We start from the raw sequence: 20,361 nt of genomic DNA on the forward strand, positions 1-20,361 counted from the left end.
TAACCGGTTATCAACAATTTGTTCTGTTTCTGGGGGTTAGACCTTTTGTAGCAGAGAAAGGCCCACAGATAACATTTTATGTTTTTGTTATTTAAATACAGCAGCACTGCATTTTTTATGCAATGGTTATTGAATAAAAATCAAACACAACAAGGAATCCTCCTTTCATTTTTCACAAATCTATATAATAAAGAGCTGTGGAGGTGTATCCAGCTTTCTTAAGTATCGTATTATATATGGATTTAAGTTTATATGTATTGATTAATTTGGTCTTATCAATGTGATGACAATGAACAAATATTGTGGAGGTACTGTATAGTAGAATATTAACAGCAAAACAAAACGTTTTTAAAGAAAGAAAGAAAATATATACACAAATATTATTTTGTGAAATAAAACAGTTGTCTATAAACAGTTTTACACAGACCATACCGTACTACCAATAACAAGCAATACCAACAATTTAGCATTCAAAAAATATAATTAATTGCACATTAATGAGCAATTATCAATAGCCTGTTATTTGCCATCTTCTTTTCTACATAATATAACAATTTTAAAAAAATGGAAAACCCAAAATTTATACAAATCCATAATTCATTTATAGATATGATGTGACTGAATTACTGTTGATCAAAATAAATGCAATATTTTAGAATTGTACAGTTATTTCAATATTTTTTTTCTATAGATATTATGCTTATAGATTGATTGAAGACAATAAAGTACCACTAACCAATGACACCGAAAGAGAAAATTACCAAACATTTTAGAGAAAGCATGTGAAATTGATTGATTGTACTGTAAAATATTATTAAACTGATGTATACAATTTTTACAGTTTAAAAGAAAAGAATGACTATAATAAAATATAAAAAAAATAATAATAAACCAACAAAATACATGACTATTAATAACTGTAATAATAATAATAACAGCATTATAATTTGATAACAGAGAACATCAAAGGTAATATATATGTGTCTATTCATGTAGTAGAAGAAAAATGCAAAATAAAAAAGGATGAAAAAAAAAGTGAGGTAAACTTTTTCAGGTGATTATAATGTAACTACTGAAAATAACAAGGTAATAAAAATGAAACAAATACAGTATGTGACTATAAAAAAACTGTTTTGAAATGACAAGGATCACAAAACATGGTTTTGCAGTCTATATTGAGCTTGCCTTAACATACGAGTTCTTTGCATGAAGATATGTTACGGCCATCCAATACTGTCTTCGAATAAATGGCTGCCGTCTTCAAGGAAAAAAGATTAATTAAACATTAAGGAAAAGTACCATTAGCAGAAGCTTCAATAAAAAGACTTGGTTGAAATATTATACATATTTTCCTTTTATGACCATTACATAACATAATTGTTTGTTTTTAATTAAGAAAATTATAAATAAAATAATTTTGCATATTCCACTAAACTATAATGTATGCTTTCTTCCCCTTTACATATTTTGGAAAGTTTAATCACAGTATACTGTAAATCTAAAAAAAAAATAATTCAATATTATATGTGTAAATATAACAATGTGATTGGTCAAAATGTTCCTAGGATTGAGGAAAAAAAATTGAATTGAATTGTCAATCACAATTTTATCAATAAAATTGAAACAAACAAGGTATCGATGCAAAGTGCCGTAATGCTGCTGCACACATTGCTATGCGCAGTTTAATTTCACAGGAAATATAATTTCTCAGGAATATAAAAAGTTCTGTAATGAAAATGACAATTTTTAATGTTGTCATATTTGTGTGCGCGTAAACTGATTCAAATGATCTAGATTGCCTTGGAATGCCAAAACCCATTGTTGCTATACTCAATTACTGGCTGAACCCCTTTGATTTCACCGCTGACTGCGCCCCTGAGTAGGCCTAGTAAACATTTAGTGTAACGTAAGATATAGTATGAAATGCTCTATTTAATACAAAGCAAGGCCTATCGAGTATTAAATACATACAGGATAGAGATTATGATTGGGGATTCAGTTTTCCTTCTGTAGTTGACTAATCAATCAATTAATTAAAACAAACAACTTTATTTCAGTCCTTTAGTCTTTATCCAGTCCATGGCCTACTGATGTATACAGTAGAACAAAAATATATTCTGGGGTTACTTCCTACGTGTGACCAACATACCCCCACATATCAAAATTTATAATTTCCCAGATCTTTCGTCGTACAGCCGCCGACAAATGTACACACTAATCAAACAATTCTTCATCTATACACACCAGGATATACATGTATACACACAACATTTGCCAAAACTATTTACCAATTAATAATAACCATTAATATACTCTGCATCTCCTATTCCCACCACTTGCCTCAGTCAGTTTAGAATCCGTAGTTCTAATTTTCTTGTTTGGTTATGTAAATAAATAAATGTTGAAATATGAATTCAATCAATCAATTCAACATTTATTCAAAAAAGAAAGTCAAAACAGAAAATGTAAATAAAATCGTACATTTAAATGATACTTTTTTTAAGAATCAAATTAGAAGTAAAAATACTTGTCTCATAAGATCCCTAAATAAACATAATAAGCATACAGTTGACCTAATAAGCATACAGTTGACCTACTAAGCATACAGTTGACCTACTAAGCATACAGTTGACCTACTAAGCATACAGTTGACCTACTAACAATTGAAAAAAAAAAGAATTGAATAAGGCATACAAATTTAGCACCATGAACGCAATAAACCAGTACATGTCTACTGCCCTCCTACTTGCAATGATGAACAGTTATTTGCATAGTGGGAAATTTAAGGTGTTATGCAATTTTAATGATTTTCTTTCAAACACTCCACTCGCAAAATACTCAATATTTATGTTTTGAGCACCCCTAAAAATAAATCCTGCACACGCCCCTGCAGTAGCCTACCGATTTAGTCGCCGGTTTAAAAAAAAAAATATTCCTACCAGTTTTCAAATTAAAATTGAAAATATAATTAAAATGTATATATAATACTAGTCATGAATATTTATTAAATCTTTAAATAAACAAGAACCAGATTATTATAGGCCCAGGAAGGTTAACAGAAAAACTTAAACCAAGACAAAAAAGCATTAATTATTCTTTTTTTTATTTCATACGCATCCTACAGCCAGCAACTCGCCAATTACAGGATGCTTTTGAAACTAAGTTTCGTTTGAGGCTTAGGGAGTGGAGTTTAAAGAGTCGTGAGTTACAACTCTGGCACTAGGTCAGGATTGACGCCTTGACCTTGACCTTGGAAGGCAAGCACGTTTAAACCACCAAGCTATAGGAAGCTCCACTACATTTAAACCTAATATCAAGAAAAACATTCATCAACATATATTTTAGAATGATTTCTGGAAAATATGAAACTTTAATTAATGATATCATTATTTATTGTTGGTGTATTAATATTTGAATATATCAATGCAAATTTTATAGAAAATGTGGGAAGATAATTATTATTGAAAGATTAATGGAAATACAGTGTCTAAAATGTCTATTCCATTCCACATAGTTCATTCTTAAATGCTAAAGTTCAACATGTTCCTAGACTATGTGTAAATGTAAAAATAAGCATATCATTACTCAGTATTATAGCATGTTTAAGAGAAAGATCAATTCACTATCTTTCTGGTGTTACTACTTAAATATTTATGTTTAATTCAATATACAAATATGCCTACATATAAAATTAGTATAACAACCAAATTTTATAATTCAGGAGAAGTCAAAATAAATATAAATAAAATATTAAGTTACAGTTTTATATGGTGCATGTTCAAAGACAGCAGACTCAAAATACATGTTGCAGTGCGTGGATTTAGACAGGTGGGGCTAAACAGGCTTCAGTCCCCGCTCATCCTTCAAATTTAACAGCATGTCATTTTTATAAAAATAAAATAATGACTATGCATGTGATGCAAAACACTGTCGACTCTGTGTGAATAACGAACAAACACTTTTGCTTTCCCATAATCATATGACACCATGCGCATCTCACCTAGATAATTCTTCACACACGCAATATCTATTCTCGATTTCGTTTTGCTTTGTACATATTTCCAAAAGTTCTTAGGGTTCACTTTTATTTCTTAGGCAATTTTAGTTTCATAACTCTTTTTTTCCTGCTTTACTAACCCTGTAACAAAATTTTGTTGCTTAGCATAATTATTTCATGTATTTTCATCTCGTTTTTTTTAAATCAGTTCCACAATTTATGTTTTAGATTGATCACCTTTTTCAGCTCGATATTTACCCACTCCTTCCTATTTAATAGTCTCTTTTTCCATAATGGCATATAACACATGTATTGATAGCTTTTTCAATCTTTTGAGATATCTCTTCACCCGTTGCGTCAAGACATTCCTCCTTGATATTGAAATTTGTAAACTATTCCCTTATTTTATCGTAATTATAATAATTCTTCATATAAGGTATTTCACGTTCCTTTATACCCTCATTAATCTTCAATTTAAATATAATAACAGCTTGGTTTTTTTAACCAATAGGAGGGGATATTTCCAGATCATCAATTACGTTCTCAGCCTTTGATTACACTAAATAATAAACTGGCTTCTTGATTTATATGAACTCTTGTAGGTTACATATTGAGTCCAAAATATGTCTTCCACAGTTTCCAAAAATAGCGCACTCTCTTGTTGTTCTCCACCTAAAATTATAGAATTTTCCCAGTCGATATTACCAAAGTTGAAATCTCCTACAACAATTGTGTTGTCTCTTGACAGTTTATCTGCTTTTAAGAGCATTTCTCTTAATCCTTGCAACTGTTTGGGCTACGGTAAATGCACCCAACTAAAATGTTATCTTTATAACCTTTAAGATCCACCCAAACTGATTCTTTAAAGTTTCCAATAGTTACTTCATTAATAATGGTTATACCTTCTCTAACATAAATACCAATACCTCTTCCTGTATTGCCTGACCAAAAATACTGAAAACCTTCCTCACACTGAATTTCTGATAGTGAACGCTTACGAAGAATCTCACATAATAAAACAACCTCTGGATTTACTTTCTTGATTAAAATTTGCAACTCTTCTCTTTTATTCAGTATTAAGGAATCGGTGTTCGAATCATAAACTTAATTTCAGTTTTTTAATTAAAAAATAATAACTTCTTGTCTAACTTTTTCTTAGAAATTCTTTCTTTTTGATTAACAACGGAAATTTCTTCTTGAAATGTAGCATCTCTCCGATAATTAGGGGCGAAAACGCCCTTTAAAAATCTTGCCGTTCCTAATGATTAAATCTTTTTCACCCATCTCTTGTCTCTCTTTTAACTTAGTCCATAAATCTCTTCACTCTGCCCTCTCAGACTGTGTACGATCTCTTGAAATCTTTACATTACTCATAAAACTTGTTTGAAAAACTACTTTGAGAGGCCTGACTTTGCCTTCTACTTGCTTACCAAGTCGATTTTTTTTCCAAGTTATTTTTTATAGTGTAATCTAACGCTCGTATTCTTAAACCGGACTTTATTTGTAGTTCGAGCTAAAACTTTAAAAATGACGTCATTTTAATTCATGAACCGAACTTTAACTAAATCGTCCGACTAAATCAGGCCAACCTTGACTAAATCGAGACGGATTTTGATCAATTTTTTTAGTCCTCGAGGGGGCAGGCTAAATGGTCGACTAAATGGTATTTAAACGAGGTTTATAAAAAATGTAACAGTTGTTATATTGGCCAGATATTGAAGAATGAAATATCTATTTTTATATTAGCTTAATTAAATATATATTAGTATATGTTATTATAATGAAAATCATCTTTATTTTCTTCGTGCAAGTCCGACTTGAACTATGTCACGCAATTAGCGACAATGGGAGATGCGGAAATTCACCACGCGATGGAATGTTTAGGGGCCTAGCGCTTTCTTGTCATGCTATGAAGTGCGTGGTTCGTCGCGATCATACTTTGTGGCCTAGAAAATATGAAAGTTACCGTACCGCCATGGTTCCTAAATATATTTTGAAGATTTTGTTTGTTATTAATCAAAAGTACTTCACTGTTAAATTAATACTGATCTTGTTCTAATAATTAACGATTAAAATTATTTTTCATGTATATAGTCCTGATGCGTAAAAAGTTTTGTAAGAAAATGGAAAGTGATATCAATGCGCAAAATTTCGCCTGCTCCTCAAATACTCTCTTGTCATTGGCCAATGTATAGCCTTTGTTACCCAGACGTGTGCAACTCGACTAAAATCTCGACTTCATTAAGTCGAACTGCAAACTTCGACTACTTCGTTAATGAATCGAATTTGAAGTAATAGCTCGAACTAATAATTCAGTGAAATGATCATATAGATGTTTGTTTAAGGCAATTAAATTTTAATAATAGATTAATAACTTATTCATAAAAAAATAGAATACAGCCATCCATACAGTAGGCATGGGCCTACTTATAATAATTTAAGTCTTCATCACACAGGACTAAAAGCAGCTACTGACATCTTCCATGTAAAACAGTGCCCTCAATTATTACCAGATTGTTCCTTTTATTACAAGGTGTATTGACTATAGTAATAGTAGTTAATCGACCATTTTTATACAAATCTGTGCAATATTGTTACGTCAGTCGGACACCACATCCAGGGTTAGCTGGTAGTGACCACGATGGTATCAAACTTAATTTGAACCTAAATGTTATAACTAGAGCCTTGCCTCATAGTTATTTTTTACAATATTCAAAGATTAATGTAACTGATTTTGTCTTTAATTTTCCAAATCTGATTGGGAAGACTCTTTTGTTATACTATAGGATGTCAATGAAACGTGGGATAAATTTAAAATAAGGTTTCTTGACGCTATTGATAAAGTTGTGCCCAAGCGTAAAGCCAAACGTAGAGTGAAGCAGCCGTGGATAACTACCAAAATTATTAAACTATCTAAAAAGAAATTGAAATTATTTGAAATTGCAAATAGGCTACTGTATTGTTCCTAATAAACGCCCCCGGGGCGTTTGTTAGGGGTGAAATGTTAAAATCATAAATAGAGCCTAGCTAGGCCTATATGAGGCCTACCCTAAACAAGTTGCTTCTTTCGAGTTTATCTTTATTTTGAGTCCACTCTCTAACCCGTTTGCGATCAACATTAAATAACTTGGCAGCATGATGTTTTCCTCTCTCTTCCGCTAACTTCACTACCTTCAGTTTAAAACCGACTGAATAAGATTGTCTTCGTTTAGCTTAGCTTTAGCACCACCGCGCGTGCCTTTATTGACATCTGCCCTCAACTTGATGAAAAGTTCTAACAACTCGAAAGGTCTTCATGAACCAGACGCCTTGTATCAATTCCGTGTTGTGTGAATAAACATGCGATTGTCTGATCCCCGTTGTTTTCCTGGTTTTCAAAGACCAGCGATGTATGTTGTCGCGAATAAAAAAAAAACGTCCAGTGTCCTACACGCGGAATTACGTTGTTAGGGTACATCGTTGTTATCACAGTCGCTAAAAATGTGACTTTCCGGGCTGAAAACCAATTATGATAGATTGGTCATTAAGGTGTGTTAATTAGAAATTAGAAAATGAACAAAAAATAAAGGGGGGCGTTTATTAGGGGCGGGGCGTTTATTAGGAACAATACGGTAGTTCTCAAAACCCACATAAATGGAATCTCGGTTATTTATATCTGCGAACATTTAGCCAGATTGTTCAACCTCTCATTGTACTCCAGTGTTGTTCCCACTGACAGGAAGATAACCAATGTGGTTCCCATTTTTAAATCGAGTAACAATAGGTGCATTGAAAATTACAGGCCTATATCACTATGTTCATCTGTGGGAAAGATTTTGGGGAGAGTTTAAGCAGACAGACATCTAAAATGATAACTGCATATTTACTCGGCATATTAACAACACAAATGATTACGTAATTGATTCCACTGTTCTTGATAATGTTAACAGTATGAAATATTTGGGTGTGACTTTTACATCTAAACTTGATTGGGTGTTCATATTCATAACACTAGATTGAAAGCCTCCAAAGTACTCGGATTTATTAAACACATTGTTAGATGCAGAGATTATTGTCATTCCGAAGCTGTACCATGCCATTGTTAGGCCGGTTATGGAATATGGTATACCAGGGTGGTTGTCATATCAAAAAGGACATCTGTTCTCTATGAAGCAGGTCCAACGAAGAATGTCTACAGCATGTTTTCCAGCTCCCATGTGCAACAACTCAAACTCCTCGGTCTCTGCTCTTTTGAGGACCGCCTTAAATTTATTTCTACTTCTTTCGTTGCCAAGTGTCTCAATGGTATCTATTCTCTTAACATCTTTGACTATATTAATTTAATTTGTTCTAGTGTTCTTATGTTTAAGGATCCTCACCCGACACTTTTGGGGTGCCCTGTCTCATGTTCTGGCTTTTATTTATTATGTTTGTGTATTTATTGTTTTGTTATTGCTTGATACGAATAAATGAACTGAAATGAAATAGATCAATCAAACATGGTACAACTTTCTTTCTTTAAGTTTACTATAATTGTATGTCTGTCGGACAGGAAGTGGGTTGTTCATCATAATCCCATTGCAATGCAAAATCACCACTGATCACCGTGATGAAATGGCAAAATAAAAATTGAAAGAAAAGGTTTTTTGATTCAATTGAATCTGTTGGTGATAATATGGAATCAAGGTGGTTTGTATTGGCTCTGTGAATTGAATTGAATGAACCATTTTTTAGGCACAAGCCTAGATGGTTGTTGTTGTAGATTACTTTACAGTAATTGTCTAGATCTAAAACTCGCTAAAATAAAAGTTTGTAGAAACTCTTATTTCCTTTACACAACATAGAACAATAGAATGATCAACAAGGTGTTGTTACGTAATTCCCTCTTTAAAGGTCACACCATGAAAGTGAAACGAATATGAGGATGATGTCATGCGTGAGAGACGTTTATATAGCCCGCTATGGTGCTTAGACTTGTCCATTTTCCTTTTGAGGGGTGGACATATTTGAATTAATGGCATATGTAGAACCTATACAAGGATCTCACGAAATAGACTGTGTACCCTAATTTACAATCTCAATTATAAACTAGATTTTAATTTGTCATTTTGGTAAGTTATAGGTGATCTTTGTGATAGAAGATATTTACCCAAAATTGTATTAAAAACAAATCCACGCAATTGAAACGCATCATACACATAGTACACAGAAATTGGTATATGCTATCCTGTTCTCAATTGTGTAGAAACAGGGAGTTTTCGCAAGAACACGTAAACATTCTTTAACACTATTTCCCAACATGCAACGTGCAAGCTCCGCCCACTTTGTAAACAAATGGATTTGATAGTGCGCAAACATTCTGAAAAGCTATAGCTACTGTACGTACTTTGAGAACCTTATTTCTGAAAAATAGCGCCAATGAAAAACGTTAACCGAAGGGTATAGAAACATGGAAGGATCATTAAATTTCCACAAAATGATTAAGAAACAAATGGTAAATTTAAATCATGTTTTTAATCAAGCCAAACAATAAGAATTGTTCATCGAAATTTCCTATTTATCAGTCAATGTGCATTATTTGACATATAGAGTACATGGAAATGAAAGCAATATCTTGTAAGGTAAAACAAACTTCTTGCATTCTGTTTGTAATGTGAACAAATTTAAATATTTTGAAACGCTCAAAATGTCCTTAACGATGCTCTAATTTGATTAGAAATTGATTTGAGCATTTTAAACTTTTGATGCGTGATTACGCTTTACTGCGTGCTATGTTGACCCTTAACATGAAGGTTATGTGTAGTGAATTTAATTAATATCTGTCAGACAAGTAGAAAATATAATTGATAGGGTGAATTCACAAAATGGCGTCCCAGTGGTTGAGTGAACACGCTGGAAAGCTTATTATGGTCAATTATTATAATCGGATAAATATTGTGAAAATTTGAAAATAATTGAGATTGAATTTTTTAGATAATTAGTACACAAAATCAAGAAAAATGATAATAATAAAAGATTTTGTACAATTAACAATAGGTTTTTATTTCTAATAATAGTAAATGATGTTGTTCCTAAACTGAACTATACAGATTAAACATGCACAGTATAGTAGTAACATCTGCATTCATTATAATGCTAATGAAACTGCTGTATGCTTACAAATTTAAAATAAACATTGAAAGGTTTATTTTTTCAGGAAATCATGGATGACAGAATATCAACCAGATACAGTATTATTAGAATTAGAAACCATTATTTTTCAATGTTGCAAAAATGAAACCATGCGATCCTTTTCATTTACTTTTACGTGCATAGTTTGTAGTACAGTGTGCGATGTTCAAATGTAACATGCTCACTGCTGCTTTAATAACCTCATCATACAGTTCGATAAACTCAACTTAAATGCTTCATTGATGTTGTCTGTAAAATATTTAATATTAAAAATATTATCATTACTTCGAATTAAATTGTGGATAGCTTTGTCAGAAGTTTATTAACTCTATCCAATATAAATAATTATCTTCCTAAATTTTCATTCAAGAATATACTCATTAACATGACAAATATGAGTTAAATGTTAAAATGTTTAGTATATTTCTATGCATGCAAGCATGCACGTTCAAAGAGAAGAATGGATCTATAAGTTTAACAATATATAATACTAGCAGTAACCCGTCCCCCTGCACGGTCTTTTTCTGCCTTATGTGGTTATATACTTTGCATGGGCAAGTATAATAAAAGCGCACTCTGTTAAAATTACTTTGGCAAATTATTAAAATAAAAACAAAATTCGGCACTACTGTATTTACGGCCATTGATTTTGTTATACACGTCTGCCTTAATAACTAGAAAGCCACTCCAAGATTGCATACCTCCGCCTATGTAAAAATCTCCTACATAAGATTTCTCCGGGAAAAAATATATATACAGTATATATTTGTGTGTGTCTTAATGCTGTTTGTGATTTAGGCTAATTTCACTACAAGCATGTGTATGCAAGTTTGGTGTAATGGTTACAACAAGCCTTTTAATTAACAATATCTTCAGTTAGATAGATAGATAGATAGATAGAAATCTTTCTTTATTCTGGATATTCATTGAATATTTGTACATTGTTCTTCCTTGAAGTCCAGTTAACACTTACAAATTACAAATATAAACAATAAAAATGGAAAATTATGAAAACGTTTTTAAAGACTACAATATCACAAGCAAGAGAAAAATGCAGTTAGATCAAATTTTTAAATGTTTACTAACAATAGAACAGCAACGTGAAAATCAAATGAGTGAATTTGAAAAGAAATAGGTTTTTTAAACTACTCGCATCAAAAAAAGGTGCACATTAAATCATATTACAAATCACAAACTATAACTCTTGCCTCTTGTACAAAAATGAAGTTTTTTGGACAAGTAGTTCTCGAGAAAATGCAATTTCAGTTTACTTGTTACTTTAAGACTGCTCGCCGGCTTTTGAAAAATTCTGTCCTATCTTTTAACACTAGCAGGTCTGAAAAGTATACTAAAAAGTGGTCCAGAACTGGGACCATGGTCCCAAATGGTCCCAAAATCTAATGCAATGGTCCTTGACCACATATCTATCTGTATATTCATTTTGGTAAAGATCTTGTAATTACTTTTTGAGTAATCCTGCTAACAAACAGACAAATGAAAGCACTCAGAAACTGAGTGAAGTACTTGGGTATTGCTAAACTGCGCAAACTGCGCAAACACTGCGCAAACTGCGCAAACACTGCGCAAACAACAAAAAAAGCTGCGCAAACCTCCTTCAAAACAATTATTATTGATTAGAACACAACTAGAACTATATAGGGAGACAATTTATGAGAAAAAAAATTTGAAATTCCTTTAAGTTTGCCTTTTTTTGGGTGAAAAACTTTAATTTTTGGGAAAATTACTGATTTCACAGCGCAAACAACAAAAAAAGCTGCGCAAACCTCCTTCAAAACAATTAATATTGATAGAACACAACTAGAACTATATAGGGAGACAATTAGTCTGGGCTCCAGACGGAGTTTTGTAAAAATATAAATATTTTTGCACATATGGCGTTTCATACGTGTATTACTTGAGTTTGGATACTCCGTCTGGGGAAACACGCATAAGTCACGTGGTTTGACACCAAGAATTCTTGGTGCATAAATTATCCAGTTGACTAGTTTCAGCCGCATGCCATTGGCTACTCACTCGTACGTCGTTTTAATATTCATATTTCAGACTTTCAAAGACTCAACATCTAAGACGATGCGCATGCGCTATGTTACGTTTAGACAATGTGTACTTGGTTGGGTACATTGACGAAAGTTTCTGAAGGCTAGAAATGATTTTATATGCCTAGTAGTCTGGTAAACATTTGATGAGATTTTTCCCAAGAACATGAAAACTCGTCTTGATATGATAGGCCAGCTTCTCCGCCAAATCAAACTTTGAATGGATCATTTATTATGCGGAGAAAATTTGATTTAAATCCCACCCAGACCCTGTCCTGTTCTGTGTGGTGGTGTAGCCCTGTTGTGTGCCGGTCGGTAGTGGTATGTACCTTATTGGCGTTTTATTTGGCAGGTCATACGTACGAGTTGAGTAGCCCTACGAAGGAGGCCTAGGCCAGGACTAAACAATTAATAAACAAAACAACTTGGCAACACGATTTTATATTTCAACAGTTGTTCAGTCTCGATCGTACATTCAGCACTGTACGTACGTACTCGATCTTTTTCATTTTGAAACAAAATGATCATTGGTTGATTCGAAATCCATATTTACATACCGCCCGCCCCATATAGCCAAATACGGTATGATAACCTACGTCATTCTTATCGGATGTTTGCGGTCTGCAAATCGATTTCTATACGTGTTTCACAAGTCTGTATTTTCAGACAAAAATCGCGGTCGAAATAAAAACAAATAAATAAAAAAAAAGACAATAAATACAGACTTGGGGCAAGTCTAGGAGACAATTTATAGGAAAACAAATTTGAAATTCCTTTAAGTTTGCCTTTTTTTGGGTGAAAAACTTCAATTTTTAGGAAAATTACTGATTTCACAGCGCAAACCCCCCAAAAAAGCTGCGCAAACCTCCTTCAAACCAATTAATGTTTATTAGAACACAACTAGAACTATATAGGAAGACAATTTATGAGAAAAAAAATTTGAAATTCCTTTTAAGTTTGCCTTTTTTTTGGGTGAAAAACTTCAATTTTTAGGAAAATTACTGATTTCACAGCGCAAACAACAAAAAAAGCTGCGCAAACCTCCTTCAAAACAATTAATATTGATAGAACACAACTAGAACTATATAGGGAGACAATTTATAGGAAAACAAATTTGAAATTCCTTTAAGTTTGCCTTTTTTTGGGTGAAAAACTTCAATTTTTAGGAAAATTACTGATTTCACAGCGCAAACCCCCCAAAAAAGCTGCGCAAACCTCCTTCAAACCAATTAATGTTTATTAGAACACAACTAGAACTATATAGGAAGACAATTTATGAGAAAAAAAATTTGAAATTCCTTTTAAGTTTGCCTTTTTTTTGGGTGAAAAACTTCAATTTTTAGGAAAATTACTGATTTCACAGCGCAAACAACAAAAAAAGCTGCGCAAACCTCCTTCAAAACAATTAATATTGATAGAACACAACTAGAACTATATAGGGAGACAATTTATGGGAAAAAAAATTTGAAATTCCTTTAAGTTTGCCTTTTTTTGGGTGAAAAACTTCAATTTTTGGGAAAATTACTGATTTCACAGCGCAAACAACAAAAAAAGCTGCGCAAACCTCCTTTAAATCAATTAATATTGATAAAAACACAACTAGAACTATATAGGGAGACAATTTATGAGAAAAAAAATTTTAAAAATTCCTTTAAGTTTGCCTTTTTTTTGGGTGAAAAACTTCAATTTTTAGGAAAATTACTGATTTTACAGCGCAAACAACAAAAAAAGCTGCGCAAACCTCTTTTAAATCAATTAATATTGATTAAAACACAATTAGACCTATATAGGAAGACAATTTATGAGGAAAAAAATTTGAAATTCCTTTAAGTTTGCCTTTTTTTGGGTGAAAAACTTCAATTTTTGGGAAAATTACTGATTTCACAGCGCAAACAACAAAAAAAGCTGCGCAAAGCTCCTTCAAAACAATTAATATTGATTAGATAACAACTAGAACTATATAGGGAGACAATTTATGGAAAAACAATTTGAAATTGCTGTAAGTTTGCCTGTTTTTTTTAAATAAAAAATTTAAATTACAGATTTCACAGATTTCAAGGTTTGCGCACACTGCGCAAACACCAAAAAAAGCTGCGCAAACCTCCTTCAAACCAATTAATATTGATAAGAACACAACTAGAACTATATAGGAAGACAATTTATGAAAAAACAATATTGAAATTCCTGTAAGTTTGCCTTTGTTTGGGTAAAACAATTTTTGGGAAAATTACAGATTTCACAACGCAAAAAACAGAAACAAGAAAAATTTTTTTTTAAAAATATAACTTTATTTAATGAAATGTTTCGCAATTATTTACCTTCAAGGTTTTTTTATAACATTCTACTGTATTTCCAAATCAACATCATGTAGGTTTGCGCAGGTTTTTTTTAGGTTTGCGCGATTTACAGTACACTGTAAAATCTGACATTTCACCCAAAAAATGATGTTTTTCGCCCAAAAAAAAGGCCAACTTACAGCAATTTCATAATTTTTTTTCATAAATTACTTGCTATGATAGTCCTAGTCATGATAGAACCAATAATAAGTGATTTGGAAGAGGTTTGCACAGGTTTGTTTTAGGTTTGCGCGATTTACACTGTAAAATCTGACATTTCACCCAAAAAATTATGTTTTTCGCCCAAAAAAAAAGCCAACTTACAGCAATTTCATAATTTTTTTTTCATAAATTACTTGCTATGATAGTCCTAGTCATGATAGAACCAATAATAAGTGATTTGGAAGAGGTTTGCGCAGGTTTTTTTTAGGTTTGCGCGATTTACACTGTAAAATCTGACATTTCACCAAAAAATGATTTTTTTTTTCCCCAAAAAAGGCCAACTTACAGCAATTTCACTATTTTTTTTTCATAAATTACTTGCTATGATAGTCCTAGTCATGATAGAACCAATAATAAGTGATTTGGAAGAGGTTTGCACAGGTTTTTTTAGGTTTGCGCGATTTACACTGTAAAATCTGACATTTCACCCAAAAAATTATGTTTTTCGCCCTAAAAAAAAGCCAACTTACAGCAATTTCATTATTTTTTTTCCATAAATTACTTGCTATGATAGTCCAAGTCATGATAGAACCAATAATAAGTGATTTGGAGGAGGTTTGCGCAGGTTTTTTTTAGGTTTGCGCGATTTACACTGTAAAATCTGACATTTTACCCAGAAAAATGATGTTTTTCGTCCCAAAAAAAAGCCAACTTACAGCAATTTCATTATTTTTTTTTCATAAATTACTTGCTATGATAGTCCTAGTCATGATAGAACCAATAATAAGTGATTTGGAAGAGGTTTGCGCAGGGTTTTTTTTGGTTTGCGCGATTTACACTGTAAAATCTGACATTTTACCCCAAAAATGATGTTTTTCGCCCCAAAAAAAGGCCAACTTACAGCAATTTCATAATTTTTTTTTTCATAAATTACTTGCCATGATAGTCCTAGTCATGACAGAACCAATAATAAGTGATTTGGTGGAGGTTTGCGCAGGGTTTTTTTAGGTTTGCGTGATTTACACTGTAAAATCTGACATTTTACCCAGAAAATGATGTTTTTTGCCAAAAAAAAAGGCCAACTTACAGCAATTTCATTATTTTTTTTTTATTAATTACTTGCCATGATAGTCCTAGTCATGATAAAACCAATAATAAGTGATTTGGAAGAGGTTTGCGCAGGTTTTTTTTGGTTTGCGCGATTTACACTGTAAAATCTGACATTTCACCCAAAAAATTATGTTTTTCGCCCAAAAAAAAGGCCAACTTACAGCAATTTCATTATTTTTTTTTCATTAATTAATTGCCATGATAGTCCTAGTCATGATAGAACCAATAATAAGTGATTTGGAAGAGGTTTGCGCAGGTTTTTTTTGGTTTGCGCGATTTACACTGTAAAATCTGACATTTCACCCAAAAAATGATGTTTTTCGCCCAAAAAAAAGCCAACTTACAGCAATTTCATAATTTTTTTTTCATAAATTACTTGCTATGATAGTCCTAGTCATGATAGAAACAATAATAAGCCATTTGGAGGAGGTTTGCGCAGGGTTTTTTTTAATTTGGGCTTGGTTTGCGCTGTTTGCGCTTGGTTTGCGCAGTTTGCGCAGTTTAGCAATACCCAAGTACTTGGCAAAATATATCCACTGACTGGGAGCATGTTGAAAGATACATTTTTTTGCTTTAGGTATTAGCTTTACATGGTTAAAATCCTGCTGGGGTTAATAATTGGCTTAAATAATTTTTGATACAAACAATTCCGGCATTAACCGCTTGACCAGTAGACCAATGTTTTGGTCCATATCAAAGAATATGTCCATGTTAAAGGAAGACAGAATGCGTGCTATTTAATATATCGTACGGAAGATAAGCTTTTGTGACTTGACCAATATATCAATTTTCCTGAAAATCAATAGGCATGTTCTGTACGTATATACCTGTGTACAGAATTAAACTAGAAAGACACTCCGAGAGTGCATACCTCCGCCTACTGTAAAATTCTCCTACATAAGATTTCTCCGGTAAAAAGAAATATATACAGGCCCGTAACCAGGGGGGGATCGGGGGGATCGTACGATCCCCCCCGCTGAACAGCGAGTTCCGCTTGGCCTCCCACTTTTTTTTTGCTGGGCATACTAACACAACACGACGATTGTTCACTACAGGCCTAGTCAAGCCTTAATAAATTTAATTAATATATATATATACAAATCACAAGTTATAACTCTTGCCTCTTGTACAAAAATGAAGTTTTTTGGACAAGTAGTTCTCGAGAAAATGCAATTTTAGTTTATTTGTTACTTTAAGACTGCTCGCCGGCTTTTGGAAAATTCTGTCCTATCTTTTAACACTAGCAGGTCTGAATAGTATACTAAAAAAGTGGTCCAGAATTGGGACCGTGGTCCCAAATGGTCCCAAAATTTAATGGAATGGTCCTTGACCACATATCTATCCGTATATTCATTTTGGTAAAGATCTTGTAATTACTTTTTGAGTAATCCTGCTAACAAACAAACAAACGCGATCGATTACATATACCTCCTTGGCGGAGGTAAATAAGGAAGGACACACGCTGGTACTAAAAATACTAATTATCAACTAACAATAGTTTAATTTGAATAACAATAGAACAGCAACGCGAAAAACAAACGGGTGAATTTGAAAAGAAATAGTTTTTTTAAAACTACTCGTATCAAAAAACGTGCACATTAAATCAAATTATGTTTTGAAAATTACAAATCACAATTTATAACTCTTGCCTCTTGTACAAAAATGATGTTTTTTGGACAAGTACTTCTCGAAAAAATGCAATTTCAGTACATTTGTTAATTTAAGACTGCTCACCGGCTTTTGAAAATTGTCTCCTATCTTTTAACACTAGCCGGTCTGAAAATAATATGATTTTTTGTGTGAAGTTATTAAAAAACGAATTTTGTTGATTTTCAATAGGCATGGTCTGAAAGTATATACCTATCTACACCCAAAAATTCGGAAGGATAACTTGAAAACTGTAGGCGCTATCGTGCTAACAAACAAACATACAAACAAACAAAGTAAATACTATACTTGGCAAAATAAATTTTGCCAAGTAACAAACTAGCCCTCGCACATAGCACGATACTTGGCCAAATCAAAATTGGCCTCCTGACCTTTTCACGATTTTCACCAAAAGTGTGTGTCTTAATGCTGTGTGATTTAGGCTAATTTCACTACAATCATGTGTATACGAGTTTGGTGTAAAGGTATGTAACCAGCCTTTCAACTAACAATAGCTTCAGTTGATTTATACAGATATTTTTGATATTGATCAAGGAGTAAAACAAGGGTGCGTTTTATCACCTGTTCTATTTAGCATCTACATAAATGAGTTTACCAAAATGTTAAGATCCAAGGATATAGGTATTAGAGTAAATGATACATGGATGGGTAGCCTTTTTTGGGCTGATTATATTGTATTATTAGCTAACAATGAACTGGAAATGAAAAGAATGTTAGACCTTGCAGGAAATTTTGCTAAGGAATGGAAATTATGCTTTAATTTTGAAAAGTCAAATATACTGATAACTGGTAAACGTGTTGATAAAGTAAGACAATGGAAATTAGGTAATGGCTTTATATCTGAAACTGAATCATATAAATATCTCGGTGTACATATCTCTCGTAAATTAAATGACCATATACAAATTGAGAATGTTATAAAAAAAGGTCAAAGATTAGTAGCGTACGTTAAATCAATTATCAGTAGCTTTGATAACTTTAACAGAGTATATTATGGGGATACTCTGTGGAGATCAACTATGGTTGTTCAGTATGGTGCTCTTTAAGTAGAATAGATATAGATAAACTAGAGCGTCTCCAGCTCCAAATGGCGTGTTATATCTTAAAAGCACCTCGAAATACACCTTGTGCCGCCTTATATGGAGAGCTTGGTTGGTCTCCAATTAACGAGATTCATAACGCTCTTCATATGAAATACTTCCATAGAATTAGAAAGATGGAAAACTATCGATGGCCAAAAATTATGTTTATTGGAATGCTACAACTTAATTGTGAATTTAAAGACTTAAGGTATAAGTTTCTATCTTGTATAAACGATATTCTCTTGAAGTGTAATTGTGAATCCAAAAATATTTTCACCACTCTCTCAAATTATAAGAAGTCTACTTTCCAATTTTTGAAATCTTAAGAAAACTTAACTCTAATGATAGATGAATGGAGAATTGAATTACAAAATAAATCAAGTCTCCCATCTATGAAACATTAATATGGATAAGGGGTTGATAGTTGCTTTTACCTTTTTTTACTTTTCTGTTAATTGTTATATTTTATATTGTGAAGGATGCACCTTTGTGCTAAGTGTGCCACCGATCTAAAGGTGTAATTCCAAATAAATAAATAAATAAATAAATAAATTGACTAACAATAGAACAGCAACGCGAAAAACACACAAGTGAATTTGAAAAGAAATAGGTTTTTTAAACTATTCACATCAAAAAACCTGTACATTAAATCTAATTATGTTTGAAAATCACAAATCACAAATTATAACTCTTGCCTCTTGTACAAAAATGAAGTTTTTTCACGAGAAAATGCAATTTAAGTTCACTTGTTAATTAAAGACTGCTCAACGGCTTTTGAAAATTCTGTCCTATCTTTTAACACTAGCAGGTCTGAAAATAATTCTAAAAAGTGGTCCAGAATTGGGACCATGGTCCGGATTTTCACCAAAATTGGGCAGTGTCGTCCTTGCACCAGCCGACATGTATGGCAGTAATCAAAATTGTGAGCGCTAGAGTGATGACAAACAAACAAACAGACAAACAAACACACAAACTGAACAGATCAACATACTCGGCCAATTTTCAATTTGGCTATTACAAACACACGCGATCGATTACATATACCTCCTTGGCGGAGGAAAATAATAATTTGCATGGGAGGATTAAGTATAAAAGCGCAATACTGGATATGGGATATGAAAGTGACAATGTGCATGAGAGGTCCACGTTGAAGTATGTCAATCAGTTGGCAGATTAAAACATTTTAATGATAAAATATGAATATGAATTAAGTTATAGAATAATAAAACTACAGCTGATTATGGACACAAAAAGTGCACAACTCGAAATTAAATGATGCGCTTGGACACAAACTTTTTATTTACACATATCGCGGATTCGAACTTGAACGTACTAAGCATTGATATCAATTGCAACAGCGTTGTAGTCACTGAGCCAAACCGTGATAAAGAAAATCATTCTGTTCAAAGGATAGGTGTAATTAATTAAAACTTCAACGATGCTGTCAAGACTAAAAACTGTTTTAATTTGAACGATAAAATACTTTTATTGCAACTTTTGGGTTGGTATTGTCGCCGTTGCACAGCAAATTTGACATTCCTACAAGAGAAGAATTATCTTTGCATCCTAGATTGAGAAACCTTTTGGTGTGCTTCCACCAGGATTGGGAATCCGAATTCAAGAGCTTAGCTACATTTTTTTGGTAAAAAGATTTACGTATGTTTTAATGTTTATCATTAAAATTCAGGAAAGTGACATAGCCTATCGTGTGCGGGCCCTTAATAAACATCAGTGTGTCAAAATGTGAGCACGCGAAAAATTTAGTAGCATTAATATTAGATACTTGCACTAAGGAAGTT

At 32.5% G+C, this 20,361-nt stretch overlaps 1 protein-coding gene across 4 annotated transcripts in view; it reads right to left on the bottom strand.

Moving 5' to 3' along the window:
- The window catches only part of LOC144858621 (endothelin-converting enzyme 2-like), a 50,707-nt gene that overhangs the window by 23,986 nt on the left and 6,360 nt on the right, over positions 1-20,361 (bottom strand). For 2 of the 4 annotated variants that reach the window (XM_078714708.1, XM_078714705.1), the window contains exon 2: positions 1,186-1,258. The exons of 1 other annotated variant lie outside the window; for it this stretch is intronic. In XM_078714708.1, the coding sequence (XP_078570834.1) occupies positions 1,186-1,227 (42 nt within the window). In that variant the 5' untranslated portion in view covers positions 1,228-1,258. Of the gene's footprint in view, positions 1-1,185; positions 1,259-20,361 lie in introns of those variants that run through there. One more of the 4 variants, XM_078714707.1, reaches the window with a different exon arrangement.

The sequence above is a fragment of the Antedon bifida genome, chromosome 2 (genome assembly GCF_963402885.1).
Source record: "Antedon bifida chromosome 2, ecAntBifi1.1, whole genome shotgun sequence".
In the NCBI taxonomy this organism is placed as follows: Eukaryota; Metazoa; Echinodermata; class Crinoidea; order Comatulida; family Antedonidae; genus Antedon; species Antedon bifida.